This window comes from Lissotriton helveticus, chromosome 11 (assembly GCF_964261635.1).
Source record: "Lissotriton helveticus chromosome 11, aLisHel1.1, whole genome shotgun sequence".
Classification (NCBI taxonomy): Eukaryota; Metazoa; Chordata; class Amphibia; order Caudata; family Salamandridae; genus Lissotriton; species Lissotriton helveticus.
This window is the reverse complement of record NC_136072.1, coordinates 7,621,434-7,647,007: the sequence shown is the minus strand read 5'-3', so window position 1 is coordinate 7,647,007 and position 25,574 is coordinate 7,621,434. Positions and strand designations below refer to the sequence as shown.

Sequence of the window (25,574 nt, the reverse complement as noted above, 5' to 3'; positions counted from 1 at the left end):
TTCTTTTTCAAAAAGAGCATTCTTGATGTTTCTTCCAAAGTTCACGTGTTCAATGATCGTCCAATGGAGATCATTCGGGGAATGGTTTTGGAGCAGAAAATGTTCGCTCATTTTTGTAGTCACCTTGCGTCACCTGATGTTGCTGCGGCGTTCGCATATTCGCTGTTTGTTTTTGCAAGTGGTCATGCCCACATATCTTTTCTGGCAGGGGCACGTGATCAAATAGACCACATTTGTGGAATTACAATTTGTGTGGGCTCTCTGGGTCCAGAGTTTACCTTGTTCCAATTTAATTGATTGGTATGTTTAGTCAAGTGGCACGCACTACAATTTGAACAAGGATAGTGGCCAATTATTGGTGGGAGACCCCACGCACTGGTTATTGACCTCACAGTTAGTATGTTTGTGGGCTCCACTTTTGGACGTGTGTGGACCAGTGAGTCTCTCAAACTTCTTCCCTTCTTAAAGGAAAACAGAGGCTATTCCTAGTTTTTTTTTATTGCTGGTGATGATGCTCCAGTGTTTGTTGATCGATTTTTTCATTGCGTCTGACAGACTGCAGTATGTAGTGACACACGTGAGTGGGGCATCCTTAGGTTCTTTAAGGGTGTCTTCAAGAAGTGCTTCACGAGGCTGGTTCCTGGCATGTTTGTTGCCTTTGTCTAGAATGCGTGTAGGGTAGCCTCTTGATTTTAGTCTCTTGGTTAGGTCAGTTGCTTGTTCTCGGTATTCCTTGATATCGCTACAGTTTCTTCTAATCCTTAGGTACTGACCATAAGGAAGGTGTTCCCTGAGTGGTCTTGGGTGGAAGCTCGAGAATTCCAGTAAGTTGTTTTTAGCAGTTGGCTTGTAATGGGTTCTAGTAATTAGGGCTGTACCTCTCACTGTGATAACCAGATCTAGAAATACTACTTCCTCTTTACTTTTACAATGTGTAAATTTCAGATTAGGGTCTAAGGTGTTAAGCCAGTTGAGGAAATTTTCCAATAGGGTTTCATCGCCCTTCTAGATGAGGAGGACGTCATCTATATACCTCCTCCATAATCCTATGGAGGAGCAGAAGCGGTTACCAGCGGGCAGGATGTGCTTAGATTCAAAATCATGGACATATAGTCCCGCTACGCTAGGAGCGAAAGTACTGCCCATGGAAGTCCCAGTGCTTTGTAGGTATAATTTGCCCTTATACTCAAAGTAATTCTCTTTCAATGATATGGTGGCACATTGGAAAATAAAGTCTTTCGGTGTTGTGTGCTCCCAAGTCACAGAATCCAGTGCTGTTCCCAGGACTCTGAGGGTATAGCCTTGAGGAATACTTGTGTATAGACTTTCTATGTCTAATGTCACAAGTATGATGGATCCTTCCTCAAAGGTGAAGTCTTGTAGGAGTTGTAGTACACTCTTAGTGTCTTTGAGGTAGGTGGTGGTATTTTGTATTATGGGTTTCAGAAAGTGGTCACAGAACACTGATAGTGGTTCCAGGAGTGACCCAATCCCCGACACAATCGGTCTACCTGGCGGGGGTGTTACGTTTTTGTGTGTTTTCGGCAGGGTGTAGAAGTATGGTATTATATTCTCACCCGCCGTTAGAAAAGCCTCCTCTTGTCTGGAGATGTGGTCATTCTCTTCCGCTTCCTTGACTAGGTAATGGATGCGTGATTTTAGTTCTGGTGTGTGGTCTATTGTAAGGGGTTGTAGTTGGTCCTGTTGTCCAGAAGAGTCAGACATACTTTGTCATAGTCAGAAGTATTCTGGATGACAATACCACCCCCCTTATCAGCAGGCTTAATAGTAATGTCTTTGCTGTTCTGTAGGTCTTGGAGAGCTTTATATTCTAAGGCAGTAAAGTTCCTAAAGGTATTGGGTGTTTGTAGGACTTCCATATCATTAAAAACTGCCTGCTCAAAAGCTGTTATCTCTGCTGGTATTGTGTAGGGAGGAGGTACAAAAGTGGATTTATCTCTAAGGTTGGTGTTGCCTCTGAAGGTTTCAGGCTCTGGTTTTTCTTTTGATTCAAAAAATGATTTGAGTTTAAGCTTCCTGAAAAATTCGGAGAGCTCACAATGTAATTTAAATTGGTCAGGTCTCTCTGTAGGTACAAACCTTGCGGGGTGTCATCCGCGAAGACGAGACGGAGTCCTTTAATTCTAACCAGCAGGTGAGAGGGTTGGACCTTCCCTAGGGAGTTCTTCGTTTACATACATATAAATACATGCTACACTTACTCATCTCGGCTAGGTACACGAAGGCAGATTACGTAGGGCACAGTTTAGGAGTACACTAGTGCTACTGTTATATTCTGGGCTATATGCACTCGTCCTTTTAGCACTATGGTAGACATGTATCTACTGTTTACGGTGTTAGATCTTGCGATATGTTTCTGTCTCCTGATTACTGCAGCACATATGTTTTACACAAGGCTGACGCTGGACCAATAAATACTTATTGAAAAATGTCCTAAACGCCATCTTGTGTATTTTCTGAGAATAAGCAAGCACGAGAGACTGAGCAAAAAGTACTGTACTGTTTTCCACAATCCCTGATCGATCAGGGTTGTCATGTTAAGTGGTTGCCAGAGACTACCTACACTGCCATAAGATGTAGAGAGGTGGTAGTGGCAGTATAGAGCTAGCTGGTTTAATGGCTGACATATCTTGTGGGAGTGTCCGGAGTAGGCTCGAACACCAAGCCGTCAGTTTAGGTCATCAAATAAGATGCAGGTCATGGAGGGCTTGTAGTAACTACATGACAGGAGGGGGGCTGCAGGGCTCTTTCTTCTGGCTGAGGAGGACCATAAGGACCCCATTGCAGGGGGCCCGGCCTATATCACATTTTCTAAGAAGTAGTTGGGCCCCCTGCCCTGGGCCGATTTCAGCCCCAGGGACATCATCCCCTGGTGCCCGGCCATTTGTTCTGGGTGCCCTCAGGGCACCCTGTCTGTATTGGGACTGTGGGAGAAGTCAGAAGTCCCCCACAGTCCCTGCTGGCTTCCCGCCTCCCACTGGAGTCTGCACTGCTTTCAGACAGAGGGAGCTGCGAAACATACAGGTCCCTGTATCTGAAAGCAATTTGCCTGTTTCCCTGCTCACTTGACAGTGAGCATGGAAACAGACAAATGTTCTGCTTCCAGTAAGGTTGCTGGAAACGGAGTGTTTGCTGTGACTTGACGAGAGCAGTAAAGCTCCTGCTAAGCCACAGCAAATAGCTATGTCTCGGGGTTGGCACCCTGGAATTTAGCAGGAGCTGGCCTGGGGGTGTCGGAGCCCAGGGTCATCTATGGCTCCCGGAGGGGTGCAGCACGGGCCTCCTCCTTTGTTCTAGTATGGTCTGCCCCGGGGAGGTTGTGGTCCCCGAGGCCAAGAAAGGCCCAGGAAGCGGGGTCGTGCAGGACATCTTGAATATTTTTTACTGAATTTGTCCCCAGAGTGGTGGTGGTCCACGGGCCCAAGGGGCCAGTGAGGCATCCCATTATACATCAAACAGCTTTGGGGAGGTGTTGGTTGCCGGGCATTGGGGGCAAGCGAGGGCCCCGTGCATTGTTTTGTATTAGCCCCGTGGAGTTGTCTGTTCGGGGTTGTTGGGAGGCAATACCGCCCCCCTGCATTAATTTAGACAATAGCCCCAGGGAGGTGGTGGTACCCAAGGCATGGGGGGCCATCAAGTCTCCCCCATCTGTTTTTAATTATTACAACTGCATGTCCCCGAGAACGGGCCCCATCAAGGGCTAAATAATAGAGAAGCGCAGGAGCCCTTTTTTAAAAGAAATTCATCAGAAGCAGTGGGTCTAACATGGCTCCTTCCAAACATTTTGTGAGAAAATGCTTTTTGGGCCCTGTGGGATCCCCGTGGGACCCAAAAAAAGGCCAAGGGGGTCAGGGTTTTCCTATCCTACCCCCTTCTCTTTTTCATATATCATGGTTCTCATGAGGACTCACACTGAGGCAATGACCAACCACTTCAGGAGTAGGTGGAGATTCATCGATGACTTGTTTCTGGTATGGCAAGGCACGGAGGCTGAAGCAATAAAGTTCATTGAAGCAATCAACAGTAATGATTTGAACTTAAGCTTTATAGCCAATATTAGCAAAACAAGCGTAAGGTTTTTGGATGTCGGGATGTATATCAACCAGGGCAAATTAGAGACGAACCTAAACAGAAAGTCCACGGCAGGCAATGCAATTCTACATGCCAGTAGCTCACATCCGAACCATTTAGTGCAGAGTATACCTCATGGGGAGCTGCTGCGCATAAAACGTATATGCAGTAATAACCGAGACTTAGAAGTTGCACAAAAAGAAGGCCTAGCCAGATTCAAGGAAAGAGGTTACAGGAACAAATGTTTGGCAACAGCACTAACTAAAAGTAAGCTTAAGCAAAGGGAGACTCTACTGAAACAAAAGACAGACAGGCCCATCCAAGATGAAGCACCAAATAATTTTCGGTTCATCTTGGAATTTAACCAAGAATCAGCTATGAGAAATGTCATCAATAAGAACTGGCACCTGATCAGACAGGATCCTATTATAGGAAAGACAGTCCCTAAACGTCCATTGATTACATATAGGAGGAAGACTTCAATGAAAGACACTTTGGTGGACAATGACCCCTGCGGTCCTCCAATAAAGACTACTTGGCTAAACCAGAGATTAGGGTTTCACAAATGTAAATCATGCAAAGCCTGCCAAAATTGGATGTCAATGACAAGTTATTCGACCCCATTTGGCGGCCCAGACAAACAAATAAATAGAGCCCTAAATTGCAAAACGGATCATGTGGTGTATGTGCTGGAGTGCCCATGTAAACTGAGATATGTTGGAAGTACCATCCTCCAAGGCCATAAAAGGGTACTCCAGCACATAAGTGCCATCAAAAATAATGATCAAACTTATCCAGTGGCTCGCCACTTTAATGAGCGGCAACCCCAATGAGCTTATATACTTTCTCATTGGTGCAGTTCCGAGAAACAAAAGAGGCGGGGTCAGGGAGTGAACACAGGTACCCCCCATGTGCACCCCCCACCTGTACTTCACTCTGGGGGGCCGCAGGGGGCCCCCAGAGTGATGACCGCATGCCTTTCCGTGGCGGCAGCACCGCAGCGGAAAGGCTCTGAACACCACACATCATAATATGGTTGGCGGTGTCCATTGGACACCGCCACCATATTATTCCTTTTCCGCCCCGGCCGCAAGGCGACCGGGGCGGAAAAGTGGCAGGCAGTGTTTCCCTCCTTTGCGGTCCCCCCGCCATTGTAATGTGGTGTGGGGAAAAGGGTGGCGTGCATTTATGTTGGGCGGATCGCCACCGCCACCATGGCGGTGGCGATCCGCCCGACATCGTAATGGACCCCTAACGATAGACCCCTAAGCAACCAAATGGATTGAATAGTTTGGAGGTACTCCATGCCAGCTTACACACATAATGGACTTTATTTTAACTTATTGTAACTAATGTGAACCCTGTCATCTCTAACTAACATTATCATATATTGATCCACGGCCAATGTTGAAATAAACACTGAAAAGTAACCAGCAAGTCCGCAATTACCAATTGTACTAGGTCTTAAATCTCAGTACCTTCCCTTTGTTCTTAATATCACCAATTTATTTTTAGGCACAGTTCACTTTTTTTAGGAAAATACAAAAATATTTTAGCACATTTTTACAAACCTGCTGCGTTGAAAACAAGTACTATATGAAAATCCTAAATCTAGACTTTTAGATCATACAATTATAAACACAATTGGAATACATTTCCAAGGAATGAAAAATAATTAGGCATTGATGCTATGATGTAAACAAATAAAAAATGAATTTTATGGCTTTATCCATTTATTTATTTAAATGTATATATATATATATATATATATATATATCTATATATATATATATATATATATATATATATATTTATTTATGCATTCATTTACCCACATATTCATGTATATATTTATATTTTAATATATTTATATATTTCTGCATATATTTATTTACATCAATGAAGAGGTGACTGATTATCAGGAAAATAATATTATTTAAGTGGAAATGTGTTTATAGATGCTTATATGTGTATTTATTCATTTGTGTATTTATTCACATATTTATGTATGCGTATTTGCACAGAATATTATGTACTGAACAGGGGTTATGAAGCTAACATTGCACAATACCCCCCTTGTTGAATTGAAAAGCAAAACTACTTGGATGGCATTTAAACACGGATGTTGGTTTCAAAAAGCACTGGGCACGTTAAGACTGTCAGTCACATGGATTATTTAAACAAAACAGCATGTTTAAAGAAAAGAAAAAAGTGTAACCTTTAAAACAGCATTTCAGTGGTAGATACGCGTCATGTGATCAAGTCCCCTGGGAGGGACGAAATGCGTAATGGCTGCCATTTTGTTTGTGGAGAGAAAACAAACTGATCGGTATTTGGAAGAATTCCGTGGTCCGTGCCCTTTTCAAAGCGCATGCTGTAAGTAAAGCGCATCGGTGAAGGAGTGCTACGCGATATATATATATTTATATATGTATATATATATATATATATATATATATATATATATATATATATATATATATATATATATATATATATATATACATATATATATATATATATATACACATATACACACACACACACACACACATACATATATATTTATGTAGTTATAGATAGGACCATGTTTCCTTGGCAAAAGCGTTTTTGGCAGGCCTATATATTTGCTGCCGTTTGACAAATCTTCACAACATTTTCTGAAAAAAAGCATGCCGGTGATTCTTGTTGTGCATGGAAATTTTTGGGATGATCTCTCAAGCAGGGGGCGAGAAAAAGGGGAGGGTAATAAAAAAGTGAGTTTCCCCATGTTTATTCCATTAGGAGCTTTGAACACAACTAGAACCCGAACCGCTGGACGGAATTACACCAAATTTGGCAGAAAGGTAAATTTAGTTATGCAGATCACGCTTTCCCTTATTTGGTGTATATCCATCCTGTAGTTGTTAGGAAATTTAAGGATATCCAAATTAGGAAAACAGCGATTGCGGCTGATTCGCGAATAATTTAAGGTGCTTTTGAAGAGAACCCGAGAGCTCTGATTGGCTGCGAACACTTCAATGAGGAAGTGTTGGCAGCCATCTTGGAACTCAGCTTCAGCCGACTCCCCCCAGTAATAAATAGAAAGGAAAATGAGGCAGGGTAGAAGTACTGTGATCCCAGATCCTTGGTCTTGGGGTCCCAGAAGGACCCCTGAAGGGCAAAAAGCATTTTTTAAACAATGTTACTGCAAATTTGGGAAATGTGCAAATTGAAGGCAAAAATGGAATAAAAGGGTTGGCCAAGTCCTGTGTGCATGCCCGCATATCTTAAAAGTAAAGGAGAGGGTGCTCACAACCCCCCTTCATAGGCATTTCTATGCCCTTGGGACCACTGTCTCTGCAGGGCTTATGCTTATATGAATGTGGAGGGCTGCATGGACCCCTCTGTGCACTACAACCTCCCTAGGGTATTAATTTTTTTAATTGTATGGGGGCTGCATGAACTTCCCGTGCCCAGGGAACACCATCTCCCCAGGGCTTTAAAAATAAAATTTGCAGGGGAGCTGCATAGACCCCCCCCCAGGGCCCCAGGGCCCACCACATCCCGGGGCTAAATTGTTAGTAATGGGGAGCCTTGCAGACCCCCCAGGGCCAGCATCTTCTCGGGGCAAAAATACAACTTTTAAACCTGGTGTGGGACGCTCAGCCCCCCTCCCAGGCAATATACAGACTTGGGAACCACCACCTCTCCGGGGCCAGCCCGTGAACTAAAGGGGAGGGGGATGCATGTCCTTCATCTAAGAGCCAAAGATGGCCCTGGGGACTACCACCCCTCTGGGCTGGCTCCTGCTCTGTCCCAGGGTGCCCACCCCCAGGACATAGCTGTTTGCTCTTACTGTGTTTAAATGTCTGTATAATTGGATGTGTGAGTGGCTGCATTAGTGAATGAGTGGCTGTACGGATGAGTTTGTGGGTTTGTGAGTTTTCTATAGCGCGAACTTGACCCGAATCAGGTATCAGAGTGCTTTACATGAGCAGCAGTTGCGTTACATGAGAACACATTCATTTTTTGTTAGGCACGGGGAGATAAAGTGATTTGCCCAGAATCACAGGATGTACAGCGTCATTGCCGAGACTCGAACCCAGTTCCCCAGATTCGAGGTCAACCACCCTAGCCGTTAGGCCAACTCCTCTCCCTATAGAGGGGTGATTGGTTGAGTGAGTATAGGTATGGGTCTGTGAATGGCTATATGAGAGGTTGTTTGTGTATGAGAGGTTCTATGGGATGTGAGTGGATGTGTGAGAGGTTCTGTGGACAATGTCATTAGTGATGTCATCAGTGATGTCATTTGAGATTTCATAAGTGATGTCATCAGTGAAATCACTGACCATGTCATGAGTGATATCCTACGTGATGTCATAAGCAGTGCATTGTGTGGGCATAAGTTATAGTTAGCTCTGGTAACTATAACTGCTGAATTTAGCTGATTTTGTAAGAGTGAAATCTGTGCCTAACTATAATGTCCACAGACACAAACACACACACACAGTGCCCTTTCAGGCTTAGAGTGCCGCAAAGATTATGCAACAGAGATCAGGGAATCCTTGGCATCTCCCAAGATATAGGTGTAGAGCAGCTCCTCAATATGGTACCTATACAACGTCACTGACACTCCAAATTTGCTCATCTCAAATGTCTGTTTTTCTAGTAGAATTTGAACAGTGCCAGCCACGCCGAGCTAGAAAGTGTCAAAGCCTTCTGCAAAGTTTGTAAGTATAGGGTCAACAAGTGCCATCCATGCCAAACTGAAAAACACTGGGCAGCTCCAGTAAATCTATCCCCAAGTAGTCGTTTCTGCTTGCCCACAGCCACAGGATTAAGAAGAAAATGTTGTGGTTCTCAAAGTTTTGTGGCTCCTGGGCACTACAAGACTACAGCCGTTATGCGAGTGTACGTTTGTAACAGTAACACTTTCATACTCACCCTTAGTACTACCGACATGACTGGCTTACTGATGGGAAGGTTCATGGTATGGGCACAGCTCCCAGGCATCTAGATGACACTTCTCCTTTTCATTATAAGAGACACAGTTGTGTAGTCTTTGTGGCCGAATATTGTGGTTGCCTGGTGAGGGTGACAAGGCACCCTGTTGCAGGTCAAGGTCACCCAGGAACTGTGTAGAAGCAGTTATCGAATCACACAAGTTAATTTTATGCAGTGCTAAGGTATAAAGTTTTGTCAAGGTCTCCAGTGTTTGGACCTGCTGTATCAGGGCAAGTACAGTCTGCTTATACATGTTCAATGTGCCTGTACAGGTTAAGGATGGATCAGTGACTGATGGGGAGTGTCAGTATTTGCATATCTATGTTGGTCTCTGTATATTTGTGGGTGTGGGAGAGATAAAATCAACTTTTAGTTTCCTACAATGCAGCATTTCCTCGAAAAATCAAGGGTTTACTATTACTATAACCCTTACACAAGCCTTGTGGAAAACGTGTGGCATGGTTGGGACAAACCTTTAATATCTTTTTTTTTTTTTTAAGATTTCAAGAGCATAGGTCTTAGATTATGATTTTACGAGAAGATTGTTGCTGATGTAAGAAGCCCAATACAACAGGGCACATATTCATGACTGTTGGCACACTGGACAGGAATTACATGTGTGAGTTAGATGCATAGACGTCATCTCGAAGTCTCCAGGGGATGCAAATGAGGCCCCTGGCACTGCTCATGTATCCCCTGGCACTGCCCTCGGGGCCCCTAGCCTCAGAGGGGGAGAAGGCAGCACCAGAAACTGAGCAACAGGAACATTTTGCTGTGATAAATGCTCATGAGTTGCAGAAAAAAGCTTCTGTTCGTGGCAGCACCATTTGATATTGTATCAGTTACAGGACAAAGAAATGCCCCATACACTGGCCCTCTAAGATGTCCCATGTGACAGTGCCAGACTGCCTGAAAGGCCTTTCCAACACAGGGAGTGGGGTGTATTGCAAGAGCATTGAGAGGTGCCACAGATTAGGGTTGAAACTGTTTATGGGTCCAACAAGTGCTGGCATAGGGTAGAGTGCTGCAGGCCAGGATTGAGGTGCACTATGCACCTGCTAATGCCCCCAAGTACTGGTGGAACAGAGGGGGGGCGGAGGGGGGGGGGGTGCTGCATGTCAATAATCAGGAGTACGGTAGAGCTGTGTTTGTGTTCTAGCACTGGAAGACCAGATGGTAGGTCCTGCCTTAACTGGGGGTCACCAGGGGTAGCAGCTGACACCCCTGGATTTCCCTTTGCAGCACAAGTCACTGTCCTTGTGACCTCTGACCTCAAAGGTAGAAGGAGAAGGACCCAAACACCAACAGGCCTTAAGGATATGTGTTTATTTTCCTATTTCAGTGTCCCTGTCTGCCTCTCAACAACATCATGTCCCTGAATGATACAAGGTTCTGAGTCAAAGGGCATGTGTTCCCTCTGAAAATGACTGAGAGCATGCATAGCATCTGTGTCCATATATGCACCCACTCGCCAGGTGGGGAGATACATGATTAAATGATGTCTTGATTGTCATTGGCAAAGTATTCTTATAAAGTACTGTTGTAATATTCTATTTAGCTATGACTCAAAAGCAACATTAAATGATATGTGGGTCAAGACAACCACACAATAAATGTGACCTTATTTTAAAATAAAACAAGCTCACAGTTTCAATTCAGAATAGATCTTTAGTTTTTAAGCTTGGGTGGGGGCGCACTAATATGAAGTCCAAAACAAGCAAGATATTTTTTGGAAGTCCTTTTTTTATTTATACAATGAAATTTTATTGAATGAAATAGTCCATTGATTTCATTAAATACAAAAAAGAGTTGATCAGCCAACACGTTTCTCTCTCGTACAGGGAGCTTCCGCAGGGCTTGCGGCCCCACCCAAGCTCAAAAAGTATTGTTTGATCTGGACTCACAGGGACGCCACTCAGCAGCTGGCGCCAGGGGTAGCGGCACATACTCAGACACGCTGTTGGAACTGGGATTAGGGTGCGGCATTCTTTGGGTCCGCTGCTGCTCTTTTTTACTTCAGAATAGATCTTTTTTTTCAAAATTGCAGAATCATGAACACTTGGCTACTGTACATAGCATTTTAACCATTCATTAAAATAGTGCTTATCAAGCATCATTTATTGAAAGAAAACAACATTATTCATTCACTCCTGAAGTGAATAATCCATGCATATTCCTATCTATACTACTATTATAAAGAGAGAACTTGCACCTTTTGGCAAGGTAATCTCGGGAACCACAGCGCCAATCTACACACCCGATACATCTTTGAAAATGTCAGGGTGTGTAGATGGACATAGGCTATATACATTTAAAAAAAAAGCAAAATAAAAAAAATTATTTACAAAACAAAGTAGTCCCCTGAAAGTACCGCCGGCCGGGACCTAGCGCTGGCCGTGACGCGACGTGCGTCATGACGAAGGAGGAGCGGCGGCGTCATGGAGGAGCGGCGGCGTCATGGAGGGGCGGTGGCGTCATGGAGGGGCGGTGGTGCAGTGGTGCAGTGAGTAGCGACGGCGACGACTACATGGAGAGGCGGCGGTGCAGTGGTGGCGACATGAAGAGGAGGAGAGGCGGGTCAGGTAAGAAAAGTAAATAGTCGGGGGTGGGAGGGAGTCGGGCGGTACTCGGGAGGCTGGAGGCGGGAGGCTGGAGGCTGGAGGCGGGAGGGAGGCGGGAGGGGGGGGGAGGGAGACTGTCGGTGGGTGCACCGCTCGACAACATGCTGCCCCAGCCACCTTCTGGCCCCGGGCTAAAAATGCAGCCCCCAGCCCCCTTCTGCCCCAGGCAACGCTGGGGCGGGCTGCTAGTATCCTTATAAAGGCATAAGAATCATATCCATATTTAGTCTTAGCCAATGCAGTCCAAATACGGCAAGGCTACTCCCATAGACTCCTAGAAAGTACAACGCGTTCTTTAAACAAACCGAGCCTCCAGCAGCCCGGGAAATCCATCCTGCTTTTGTTTTGATTTGTCCAAGAACTCCTGGAGTCCTGAAAGAACTGTAAGTTCTTAGTGACATCTTATGTCCAACCTTACGTCAAACCCGGCACCTTCCAGGTATAAATATACCAACAGCTGCCCTAACAAACACACGGTGGTTTGGAGCAGTTCGGCTCTCTACTTACCCGAACCCCAGCTGTAACGAGAGCCGAAGGAAGCCGACCCTCCCATTGACGCACTGAGAGAGACGCTGTCTTTTCTCCTGCCGAGAAATCCAGCTCCAGTGTTTCCAGTCACCCTTGCGGGTTTCTGGGAGATCAAGTCCTGAGAACGAGATACAAGACCTCCTTCATTCTATAACCAAGGTACGGAGCTGATTAGATCCTTAGAGAATTCTTGATTCAGATTCTTGGCAAAAACTAACTTAACTTAAAACTGCAGCTCACTTATTCCTTCCCACGTACTAGGCTTAGGTTAGGTACACCGGAGTAGGCGTATCTTAGAAGCACCAGTTGAGTACGTTTAGTCAATGATTTTATGTATGTATATATTTTATCTATTTTAAACACGGTATGGCTTAGAAACTGTACCATGCTTTTACAGTATTATTTCATAATACTCCTTTTACTATACGCACTTTACTTTATGACAGGTATTGCAATTGTGGCAACTCACTTCTCTTGCATGAGAAAGAAGACTGCTCAATAAATAACAACTTTTATTGAAAACGCCCGTCTCTCTATTTCTCTGCACTCCTGGTGAAACTAAGCATGCACGATTGACTGAGTAAAATAGTTATCTATTGTTTCTGCGACTCTGGAGATATACTCCTTATTCTGGAGGGAGCAAAGTTGTCATGTTTATGCGGTTGTCAGAAGCTAATCCCTTCTTGTCTATTCAGGGAAGTTAACACCTCCTTGTTTACTCGAGAAAGTTTCTAGTCACCTCTGAGCTAGCTGGCATTCATAATTAAGTCTAACATATTCAGTAGAGACCTAGTCGACCTCAGTCCTACGTCTAAACTGTCGTTTATGTTATTCCAATGCGCAGAGCCTATTGGGAATATAGGAAATACACTACAGGGGGATGAGGGCAGCAGTTTCCCCGTTGTCGAGCAGGGATCTGATGTTGTCGGTAGCTGCGATGAGAGCGGTCTCGGTGCTGTGGTTTGCTCAGAAACCGGACTGTGATGGGTCGAGGGATCCGTTGGTCTCGAGGAAGGCGGAGAGTTGCCTGTTGACGGTCTTCTCGATGACTTTGGCTGGGAAGGGGAGGAGCGAGATTGGGCGGAAGTTCTTGAGGTCCGTGGGGTCCGCGGTGGGCTTCTTCAGGAGGGCGCTCAGCTCGGCATGTTACCAACTCTCCCGGAAGGTGGCGGATGCGAAGGAGCTGTTGATGATGTTCCGGAGCTGAGGGGCAATGATGGAGTCGGCTTTGTTGAAGATGTGGAGTGGGCCGGGGTCGGTTGGGGAGCCGGAGTGGATGTTGTTCATCAGCCGGGTGGTGTCTTCGGTACTAACAGGGGTCCAGGTGCAGTGGGTGGTGGTGGGGGGCGTTGGTTCGGTGGTAGGGTGCGTGGTCTGTGCGCCGAAGCTGTTGTGTATGTCGGCGATCTTGCGGTGGAAGAATGAGGCGAGTGAGTCGCAGAGGTCTTGCGAGGGTGTGATATCGTTGTTGCAGGCGCTGGGGTTGGAGAGCTCTTTAACGATGCTGAAGATTTCCTTCCTGTTGTGGGTGTTGTTGTCCAGTCGTTCTTGTAATGTACTCCTTTTGGTGGTGCGGCTCAGCTGGTGGTGTTTGCGGGTGGCGTTCTTGAGGGCTGTCATGTTTTCTGCTGTCTGGTCGTGACGCCAGGCTTTCTCGAGGGTGCGGCAGGTTTTCTTGGAGTTTTTGAGATCGTTGGTGAACCACGAGGCGTTCCTGCTGCTGGATCTGATGGGAGGGTTCTTCAGTGGTGCGAGGTCGTCGGCGCAGGTGGTGAGCCACTGTGTGAGGTTGCGGGCTGCTTCGCTGGGGTCCGTCGTGTTGGTGGGTGGGTTCTGGCTGAGGGCGGTGGTGAGCTGGTTGGCGGTGATCTTGCTCCAGTTTCCGCGGGGGACCTGCTGCGGGTGGTGGTGGGTCGTGGTTCTCCTGAAGTTGAAGTGGACGCAGCTGTGATCTGTCCAGTGTAGTCCGGAGGAGTGGCTGAAGGAGATGTGCTTGCTGGAGGAGAAGACGGGGTCAAGCGTGTGGCCGGCGTAGTGGGAGGGGGTGTTCACCAGTTGCTTGAGTCCGAGGTTGGCGAGGTTGTCCAGCAGGGCGGCGGTGTTGCTGTCATTGTTGTTCTCCAGGTGGAGGTTGAGGTCCCCTAGGAGGATGTAGTCTGATGAGGTGAGGGCATGTGGGATGATGAAGTCTGCGATGGCTTCGCTGAATTGTGTGCGTGGTCCCGGGGGTCTATAGATGAGAGTGCCTCTGAGGGTGGTTTTGGGGTCGGTATGTATCTGAAAGTGGAGGTGCTCGGCGGCGGTGAGGGTGTCGTCGGAGTTGGTCGTGATGCGGATGGTGTTTCTGTGGACGATGTCGATGCCTCCTCCGGTTTGGTTGACGCGGTCCCTCCGGGTGATCTTGTAGCCATCCGGAATGGCTATGGCGATGTCAGGGGCTGAGGAGGCGTTCATCCAGGTTTCTGTGAGGAAGGCGACGTCTGGTGATGTTGTGTCGAGGAGGTTCCAGAGTTCGATGGCGTGCCTGTGGACGGAGCGGGTGTTGAGCAGGATGCACTTGAGGTGGTTGTTGCTGGTGCTCGGCTTGGTGGGTGCGGTGCTGGTTCCGAGGCAGGTGAATTGGCAGGCTTGGCAGGTGAAGGGTCCGTGGGTGCGTTTCAGGGTGGCTCGGTAGCAAGCGGGGTTCCGGCCGGCGTTGAGTGCGTGGAGGGTGGCGACATCGTAGGTCCGTCGGGTGGGCTGGCATCGGTGGAGCCCAGGGTTCCTGGCACTAAGCGCGGTCCAGGCGTGGACGGGCGTAGACGGGCTTACCTTTGGCGCGCCTTCGGCGTGCAATCGGCGCGCCCGCTGCGCGTACGCGTGGTCCCCGCCATTTATGGCGAAGTGGGAAGGAGGAGCAGCTGGGAGGCGGGAGCGGGGCGGCGAATGGGGAGCGGGAGACAGGAGAGGGGGCGGGGCCGTAGGAGAGCAGCCGCAGGGAGCAGAGGGGGGGAAAGAGCGGGAAAACAGAGCGGTAGAGAGCGAGGGCAAGCCTGGGCAAGCCTGGAGATCGGGGCAAGCCTGGGCAAGCCTGGGGAGCGAGGGCAAGCCTGGAGAGCAGGGGCCCTAAGGAGAGGCGGCAGCAAGAGGGCCAAGCAAGCAGCGGCAGCAGAATCCGGGCACACGGGGGCCGTGCGGTAGTGGAGTGACCGGGTCATGTGACATCATTTCCTGTGTTAACAAGGGAGAATGAAACTTGTGATGTCACTTCCTGTGATTTCGTCAGCAGTGAAAGGGCATGTGATGTCATTTCCACTACTCCTGGTATTTTGGTGACTTGATCCCCATGGGTAGATGCACACAGGGCAATATCTAATTCACATATTATACCTTTTACCAAATCAATTGCCAATCTTTACAAAAAACTGGGGGTCCCTCTCCCATCATATCCAATCAGAGAGGTTATTTTAAAAGGACATGGTGCTGTGAGGTCTTCCTGTGGTATGAACACATAACTGGATACTCTTCAGCCACAGATCCAACCTCTCAGTCTGGGCAACAGATCCGGAGATACTTAAGCATCATTGAGTGTCATCAAGCCAGAACCTTTAGAAGCTAAGTTAAGGTTTAACGATTTTTCTCGTATTATTTAACACGATCTTTAACTCCTAGTAAAGTGATGCACAAGATATACTGAAGAGGTGTTAACTCACTTCCAAGGACTGTAAAGATTCTTGAGGGTATTAGAGGAACATTGATGCCCCACCTTAGAATGCAATTCTAAATTCAGTGCTAGAAAGAGATTATAAATCTGTCTAGGATGTTAAAAAGTGTGGAATATTTCTGTTCATATTAACATGTGCATCTTTTTGCTCCTCTTTAACAGCAATCAGTTAACCTGCATAACTTGGTTGCGGCGAACAATAGCGTCATGGTCACCGTGGGTCTGAAAACTGGAGGTGAGTTTGTTGCATTTGTTCTAAGACGTCATGCCATAATATTGGAAGGTTCAGGATAAGAAACCCTTTAAGGGCTAAAGGATTTATTTGGCATGAGTCATCAGTTTCCAAAAATAAATGGCTTTGACTGGATAAACACATGCATTTTTTTTTGTTGACTTTTTGCATAAGGCCTTACGTGTCATTGGTCCAACTTCTCTTACTTTCCTGCTAGATCCTGGCTCATCCTGAGCCCAGCTTCTCAATGTTCCCAAGATTAGGAAAGCACACCAAAGCAGGAGATACTTTGCTCATCAGCCGGGAATTAAATGGACTCTTTGTCATTGTACATTAGACCAATCAAATTTGGTCACCTATATAGAGGGACTCTTTTTTCGCCTTAATTTTTGAGTTAATTGAAGAAAACATGTGCTGTAATTTCATTCAAAATATATTTAACTGCTATGACTGAGCCTGTGACAAATGTGACACCACAAAGTGCAATTCCAACTATAGGGCATGTGACGCAAAGAAAAGTGGGATACTATCCTCTCCTAACTCTCCCATACTCTGGAGAGTGGGCGTTCCCACATACACACGTTCATGCTAATGCTCGCTCTCACACTGGGTGCACGGTATGTTAAATCAATCTTTGAAATGTTTTCCTGGATCCTGGGGACAGTAAATCACAAGGGGTGCTGTCCATAACTAGATTTTTGCAAGTCATTTAGGGGTTCTGTAAGCAGAGATATATGACCTCATAATGAATACCTCCCCACCCACAGAAAGGTTTTAAAGTATGGCCGAAGTGAGATCTTGTCCAGGGCCCCACCTATCCAGGTGGCATGCATTAATTGACCAGGATAGTCAGAATGTAAGTACTGTTTTTAAAAACGTATACTTTATTTTTTGTTTTGTGAGCCAGGCAGACCCTGTCTCACCAAATCTTGCAAAGTTTAGCAAGAGTCAGTATTGACATGAGGGCAGTTTGGTTCTGATTGGTCTTAGCTAAGCATCTCAAGTAGGCGTTTTCCCATTCCTACCGCATGTGCCATTAATTCTGCCCTCAAATACAACTGAATGGTAGGAGTGTGAGTTGTCACCTCATGCCATCAGTGACAATGCCCCTATGGAACTGGCCAGTGTCATGCATTTTCATCTTTACAGACAGTCAACAAAGGTATACCCAAAAAAGGTCAAGCAGCATATTTGAAGTAGGAAGGTGGGTGCAGCGCCTAAATCTATTTGCTGTTCTTACACTGCACACTGGTGAGGGGCTATCACAGGGTGGGGCAAAGGTTGGCCTGCTGAGTCTATAGGACTGATCTCAGACCCACAGAATATGTTGTAGATAGCAGTGCACACTGGCTTCCTTTCATTGTGAATGCTAAATATCTCCCCCTGACCTGCTCTGTCCATATGGAGAGCCCCAAGAGGTGGACCTAGGTGTTTTCACACTGCTCCACCCCAGAGATCATCTGGGGGGCCCTTAGTCTCATGCCTATTCGCCACCCCTTCCCCCCCAGGACTTTAACTGAAGAAATTTAAACCAAGACAGAGATCCCTCTGTCTTACTCCATAATACTTCCCATGGGACCACTTCATCCATCACTATCAGTTCCCCCAGATCTCTATTCCTGCCCTTCTAAGTGGGACGCTCAGTTGGTCCTGCAAACATTCAGGCGTACCAGGTGAGTCCCATAATGGAGCCTCACCTGAATAATAATCGATTCCTAATATGTTCCTGATCTTTACCCACAAAATCAGAGCTGCCTTCAACATCTTTAATTTTACTCTCTTGAAAATTTTCTTTGCACCAAACTTAAACAAAAATCCCTTCCCACCTCACTCTTTAATCATCTCCTCAAACCCCCCCCGCTCACTCCCTGATCCCTGGTGTACATAGTAAAACCCTGCAATTTTTAAACTGGAATGACGTACAGTATAATTTTACGTCTGGTAGTGCAAGCCCTCCTTCTGCCAATGTACGCCTAAGTTTCTTCCAGGACATACGTGCTCCCCTATCTGCCCAAACAAAACTGCCCAATTAACCCTGTATTTTATCCATTACCCTACTCGGGAACGTTAAAGGTATGCAATTAAAAAGAAATGTAAGCTTTGGCAGAATCACCATTTTAATCAAATTGACCCTTCCATACACCGTTAACGGGAGATTCTTCCACCTACTTAATGTTCTCTCTATTTCCTTTATGATTCTCTCAAGATTATGCTGTGGAACAACCTGCACTGTATTGAGAATGTTAATTCCTAAATATCTAATCTCTCTCTGTACACTCGCCCTCCAGTCTGGGATGTTCCAGCACATGATCCCGTTTACTAGGCATCCAGACAAGGTCCCAAATTCTTCCGCCAATTGCTCTATCCTTGGGATTGTTGTCTGCTGTATAAATGATTAGATCATCCGCGTATAAAGAGATATTTTTTTCAAACATACCTATACGGAAAGCCTTCACCTGCTTAGTCTGACACAGCGCCTAAGCAAATGGCTCGATATATAAATTAAAGAACTGGGGTGACATTGGACAGCCCCGTTGCGTCCCTCTTGTGCTCTTAAAAGTCTTAGTAAGGACTCCATTTAAAAGAATCCTAGCTGTAGAACAGTTATGTAATGTTTTTAGTGTGATTATAAAGTCTGGCCCAAATCCCATATGTTCTAAGACTACCCATAAATATTCCCAGCAAACTCAACCAAGCGCCTTAGCCGCATGCAATGTGACAACCGCCAAGGGGACAGATCTTTCCGTAGCTATGTCAATGCATCCTATTAGATGTTGAGTCAACTCACACATTTGCCTTCCGGGTATAAACCCCTTCTGGTCCTCATGAATTAGTTGAGGTATTACTCTGGATAACCTCCCTGCTAAACTGCTAACAAAGATCTTATAGTTGGCATTTAGCAGGGATATTGGCCGCTATGATTCTGCCTTAGCCGGGTCCTTAGCAGGTTTCAGTACTAAAACTATAGAGGCTTCAGGCCATGATTCTGGGTCTATATATCAAGTTGAACGACTTCTCACAGGTAGGTAATTTTACTTCAACTATGTTTTTATATACTTCGGCCTGGAGAGCATCAAACCCTGCCACCTTCCCATTTTTATACTTTTTTATTGCTCCATTTATCTCTTTTGTGACTGGTGCTTCCAGTATTTCTTTCCCTTCTTCACTCAGTAACGGAAGATCATGCGAGCTAAGCCAACATCTGATCTTTGTGGTATCAGAGATAAAGTTTTCCGTGTAAAGCTTTGAAAATAACTATGTGCTCCTGCATGGAATCCCAGCTATCCAACGTTCCTCCTGTTTCACTTTTTAGCTCTTTTATCCTTGACCTTTCAATCCTTGACCTTTCCACTCTCGCTTTCCAGGCAAGCAGAGCACCTGCTTTTTCACCATATTTGAATTCCTTTATAGTCACTGCTTGCCATCTAGCTTTACACTTTTGCTTTATTTTTATTTTAAATTCCAATTGTGCCTCATTTAACCTCTCATCCATCCTCGCTTTTTCTTCCCCCATACTCATGGAATATAGAGCCTCCTCTAAAATTCAAATCTCCTTTTCCATATTCTCTAGTTCTATACGTGCTTTCCATTTTTCTAATGAAGTTAGGCTTTTTAGGATTCCCCGGATATATGCCATAAAGGCATCCCATACAATACACAAGGGAGCAGTGTCTTGATTGTTAACAAAGTATTGAGTTGTTGCTTCCATCCAGAGCTATCGCAACACCCTCTTCTAGGAGCAGTGCACATCTTAAAGTCCATCTCGTAGGTGGTTACGGCCCCAAAGCTTGTATGGTTACCATTACAGGTGAGTGGTCTGAGATGTGGGCAGGGAAATGCTTGATCTTCCTAATATTTGCTGCAAAAGATCTATCAGCTAAAAATAGACAAGTCTCGAAAAGTGGTGATTTATTTTGGTATGGTAAGTGTACCCCCTTGTCTTGCCCTTCAAATGTCTCCAAACATCCACCTAGCACAGGGTCCAAAAAGACATTGAAGTCCCCACCTACAATTCCAGGAACAGAGATTGCTGCCATCCTCAATTCTAGGTCTACAATGTATTGAGGGTTATCCTCATTGGGTCCATAGTATCCCATACATAAAAAATCCCTGTCTGCCCACTTTAAACGGGCTGAAGCCCACCTACCCGAGCTATCTGTGCTAGACTCATTCATTTCTATTCCGCAACCACTCCTAACCAGAATAGCCACTCCCTTACTGCAACATAGTTGATCTGAGACAATAAAGCTTTGGACCCAACCGCACCTCCAAAACAACTCCCCACTCTCATTTGCCAAAAGGTGCATTTCCTGTAAGAGCATAACTTGTGCCTGACTATTTTTTAAATATTCCAATATTTTCCTCTGCCTAGGTTTGGACCTCAGACTATTCACATTCCAAGTGAGAATTTTGATGCTTGGAATGTTAATTGAAGCAATTTTTCTTAATAGGTTCTCTTCCTATTTTCAATCCTGAGCTGAAGAAATGTTCCTGCATAAAAGGCGTTGATGACTTTTTTTCCCCCCACTGCTACCCACCCGTGCTCCCCCACCACCCCCCCCTTCCCCTGCTGTGCCCTACCCGAGGAACCCTCCATATATTATTATGCATATTAATTCCTATAGGCATACCATCGGGGGGAATTTACTGACACACTACTAGTGTATATATTGCTATAGAGCTTATTTTTTACTTCGCAGTATTCTCGTTGCTCATTCTGTTTATTAACGCTTCTACGTCATCCACTGAGCGGTAGTTGTACATTTTATTATTCCACATTATGCGGAGCATAGTGGGGAATTTTAACTGGACTTTCCCTCCTAACCTTTGAAGCTCCTCCATCTTTCCGCCTAGCTCTCACTGCTTTTGTTCTGCGACCTTACATACATCAGATCTAACCAGAAAGGAATAACCATTAACCACGTATGGGTCATTTTTTTAAAGCATTGCCAAGTATCTCCTCCTTGCTATTGTTGGAAAGAAAGTTTACCAAGATCTTTCTAAGTTTGTTTCTCTGTGGGTTACGTCGAAACAGCTCTCTGTGTGCCCTCTGTATTTCACTCTCGAGATTTATCTGTTCCTTATCCTCCAGGATCGTTTTTCGAAGAAGGGAGATTATAAAAGCCTTCATCTCTGGCCCTTCCTCACTTTCAGGAATATTTAAGAATCTTATATTATTCCTGCGAGAGTTATTCTCTATTCTCTCTATATCGTCTCTTAGCATTTGGTTTTGTTTGCCTAGATTAGAGATCTCGATTGTGTTCTTCTCAACCTCCTGTTTTACAGCACCACTTCTTCCTCCAAAATTTTTGTGCAGGAGGTAACCTCTTTTAGCTTCTGGGCTAGCTCAGAGCAAGATACTTGTAGGCCTAGTTGGTTAGCCTCTGATACGTCAAAATGCTCTTTTATATCATTTTTCAGCTCCAATAGCATACTCGCCAGTGAGATCTCTACCTCTATGTTTGTTGCAGGTGCTCTTTCTCCTGAACTGGTTATGCAATCCTGGTTATCCCCATTTATTTCTGATGGTGGCGCTTCCAGCACCTTGACTGATGTCAGAGCCGAATATCTATTACTTACTGGGACTGTTATTATATCCTGCTGCGGGGCCCTGCTCTGACACCTTGAGGTGCTCAAATTACTCAAATTACTCAAAGTACTCATTCCGTCAGTGTCTTCAGTATCATTGTCTTTTCCCATGTTGCTGGCACAGACAATTGTATTTTCAGGAATATGCTCTCCAAGCTAGAACTTGTGCTTGCTGCATTATCTTTCTGCATCCTTTGCAACATGCGAAAAAAGGATTTGAGTGAAGGAGTTACTTTAACTCTTGCAGTTGGGAGGCAAGATTTCTTTATATTCTTTCCCTCAATGGTTTTCTTTAGGGACCCCCCAGTCCCTCTACCTTGCAAGGACACCCTTTGTTGCCCCCTTTTTTGCCTTAATTATGGTCTTCACCCCTTGTGGTAAGTCAGGCAGGGTGTCTGGTGAGATGGGAAGAAGACTTGCCTTACCTCCAATATTCCCAGTCCTCAGCGTATACCTGAGGGGACCTCACCTTCCTTGTGGATTCCTGTCTCCATATGCGAGAGTCTTCCTCCCCCTCTCCTGGTCCTCGCGTCTGCTGTTTCCATGCTCCAGACAGGCCTCTCCCCTCAGATCCCACCTCTTCCACCTGATGCAGGCAAGCCCTGCTTGTTCTGCCTCTACCCCCGATTCCAGCCCGTCAGATCCATTGGAGGCTTCCAGCTGCCTCTCTCCAGCGCGTCAACTGTACTCCACGCTGTGCTCCCCAGCGTCTTCCTGGCATGACACCGGGCTGCGTGAACTTTACCCAGCACCCTGGACTGCTACAGGTACGTACGTCAGTCCACTTTGAACTCTCCAAAAATAGAAAACTGAGGGGCATATTATCAAGGGGGTTTATCTCCGCTTTTTTGGCTTTAAAAGCCAAGAAAGCGGAGATAAAATTATCCCCCTATTACCTAGCTGTCGCTAACACCAGTTAGCGACGGCTAGTAGGAGATAGCGACCATCTTGGGCCCCACTTTGCATGTCAGTGATATTTATCACTAATGACATGCAAAGTGGGCGTGCCAAGATGTTAGCGACTGGAAACAGTCGCTAACATCGCTATCTCCTATTACCAACTTTTGGAGATATCCGCGTTAAGCGCGAATATCTCCAAAAACTAACACCTGCCCTGAGCAGTTCTTAGCCATGTTATCCAATGGGAGGTGGATAACATGACTAAGAGCATTAGCTCGGTAATGCATGAATATCGCTGACTTTTCAGCGATATTCATGCATTGCGGCCGTTTTTTATCGCATTTGCGATAAACCTTGATAATAGCAAGGTTTATCTGCGATAATTTCTGACGATGCTTAGCGTTAAAAAAATCGTTTCTAAGCATCGTTAGCGATAAATATCGCTTAACGTTGGTAATATGCCCCCAAGTATTTCTCCCTGCCGTGTTCGGCTCCTTTCCGCTTCACAGTTCTCCCGCTCCTCCTTTATCCAGCTCTCCTGCTCTTCCAGTGAGATACTCCCCGTACTGGCGCCTGTGTCCTCTAGCATCTAGCTAGTGGCCGCCATGTTACTCTAGTGTAATGAATTCTGCTTTAGGTCGAATTTTTTGGGTCTAACAAAGATACCAAATTTTCTTGCCCATGTCTGTGAGTACTTTCAACCTTGTGCCCCCTGAGCGATTAATATAGGACACAGCTGTAAAGTTGTATAAACTTAATAGTACTGCACTGTTCCTTATGGATGAGTTGAAGCTCAATAGTGCGTTCAGGCCAGCCATCATCTCTAGACAATTTATGTGAAGTCAACGTTCCTCGTGAGACCACTTCTCTCCTGTCTCTATCTTGTCCAGACTCGCACCCCATCTCAGGTTGCTTGCGACTGGTTCCACTATGCAGTCTGGGACATTCCCAAAAGATTGCCTTCCCATTCAAACTGTCCACCACTCCAGGAGGTCCTCTCGAGCCTCCTGAGACAAGGGAATATTGTCTGAATTCCATAGTCTTTTTTTCAACCCCAAGGATTTTACAGGTACATGCATCATTGTTGCCGTTTGCGATTCCTTAATTGCAAAAATTAAGGAATCGCAATTAAGGATTTGCAAACGGCAATGCATGATTAATTTGCATTTTTTTTTGCGATTCGGTAATTTTCTTTAATTGCGATTCACATTTTGCGAATCGCAATTAAGGAAAACCTTCCCATTGATTCCTATGGGCCAAAAGGCCCATAGGAATCAATGGGAAGGCATTAACATTTTGCGATTTTCATTTTGCGAATCGCAATTTTTTAATGCTTTTCAAGGGTGCTGAGGGGGGTCCAAAGGACCCCCCCCCTTCACCCTTGAAATGTTTTTGTAAATGCAAGTTTCACACACACATGTCCAAAGGACATGTGTGTGTGTAACATGACACTTTCAAAAATGCATTTTTGAGCATTTTTGGAAGATTTCTCAAATTAACACGAGGTTGAACCTCGTGTTAATTTGCTCCCCCTATTTGCGAATTCTCAATTTTTAAAACATTCATGCATTGCATTTAAGGAATCGCACAAATGCGATTCCTTAAATGCAATCGCATTTTTAGAAATCACAATTTTTTTTTGATTTTCACACAATTGTTTCATGCATCCCAAAAAGTGATTTTGGAATCGCAAACGGCCGAATTTTGCGATTCGCACCGTTTACGACTCCAAAATCGCTTGATGCATGTGGCTGTAAGTCTCTGCAGGGTCCAGTAATGTAAGGGACCTGGGAAAACAGCCTGAATGGAAGAGGACAGAAGGCCAGCCACCATTGCTAGAGATTTTAGGCTCAGTGCATCTTTTGATAAGACTGTAGTGATGATGACACACTGGTGAGTTGTAATCTAAGTAGGATTATTCAGGTAAACAGGTAGTATAAATCAAAAATAAGTCCTCATCAATAGGTAGATAAGTCCTGTAAGGCAGCCTGTAGGTCATCATTAACAGCCCCACCAGGAGCAGCCTGCTAGCTGCTCAGCCCCATCCACCAACTATCATGACTTATCCAGTCACACAGACATTCCACTCAGAACACTCACACAGGCTGAGCAGCTAAGGACAGGATAACATAGGAGATAACATAGAAGAAAAACATAACATTAGAATACTACATTACCACCTCCCTAATAAACAGAAGAATAATGAAACCAATGTATAGAACAATAAACCTAAAAGTACAGCAAAAGTAAATAGTCCACAACACACGGATGAAGGAAACACAGCCTGTATCAATAATGTGGAAATTAACTATTTAAATCAAAGTCAAAAGCCCAAACCAAGGGATGTTGGGAACACCGTATCACAAGAGGGTACAGAACTAAAGCCAAGAAGGAAAGATGGATACAGAATACAATACCAATCCCCCTCCTTAAAAGGGAAAATAAATGTCAAAATGTAAGCTCTCCAAGAAAGGAGACTAGTCGTGTGGACAAAAGGGAAAAACACCCAATATCCTGCCCCAACAAAACAAGGGAAAACAAAGTAAAATGGAGCAAAGTTGTGTGACAAAAGGGAATAGCACCCAATATCCTGCGTCCGCATTTAATAAGGGACAACTTGTTACGTATGTGCTCTCTGTGTAAGGAGACCTATTGTGTGGACTAAAGGAACTGAAACACAATGTCCTGCCCCCACCATTAACAAGGGAAAACTTGTAACGTATATACTCTCCGTGTGAGGAGGCACACAAGGACAAAACCCTGCAACCCAAAACAACGTGCCGCACAAGGTGTTTTACGCACACAGGGAACACAACCCTGCATCAAAATTGATCGGGCAGCACAAAGTGTCCTATGCACGCAAGGAAAGTATATCCTTTCAAGAAGTCAAAAAGGGAAAGACAACCTTAAAAACTACCTTCAT

General features: G+C 45.4%; 1 protein-coding gene across 2 annotated transcripts in view; it reads left to right on the top strand.

Annotated features, from left to right (window-relative positions):
* The window catches only part of LOC144792208 (putative cation-transporting ATPase 13A4), a 408,029-nt gene that overhangs the window by 190,174 nt on the left and 192,281 nt on the right, over positions 1 to 25,574 (top strand). The window contains exons 8-9 of one of the 2 annotated variants that reach the window (XM_078667108.1): positions 2,093 to 2,155; positions 16,093 to 16,165. In XM_078667108.1, coding sequence (XP_078523234.1) covers positions 2,093 to 2,155; positions 16,093 to 16,165 — 136 coding nt within the window. The remainder of the gene's footprint in view (positions 1 to 2,092; positions 2,156 to 16,092; positions 16,166 to 25,574) is intronic. The other variant, XM_078667109.1, reaches the window with a different exon arrangement.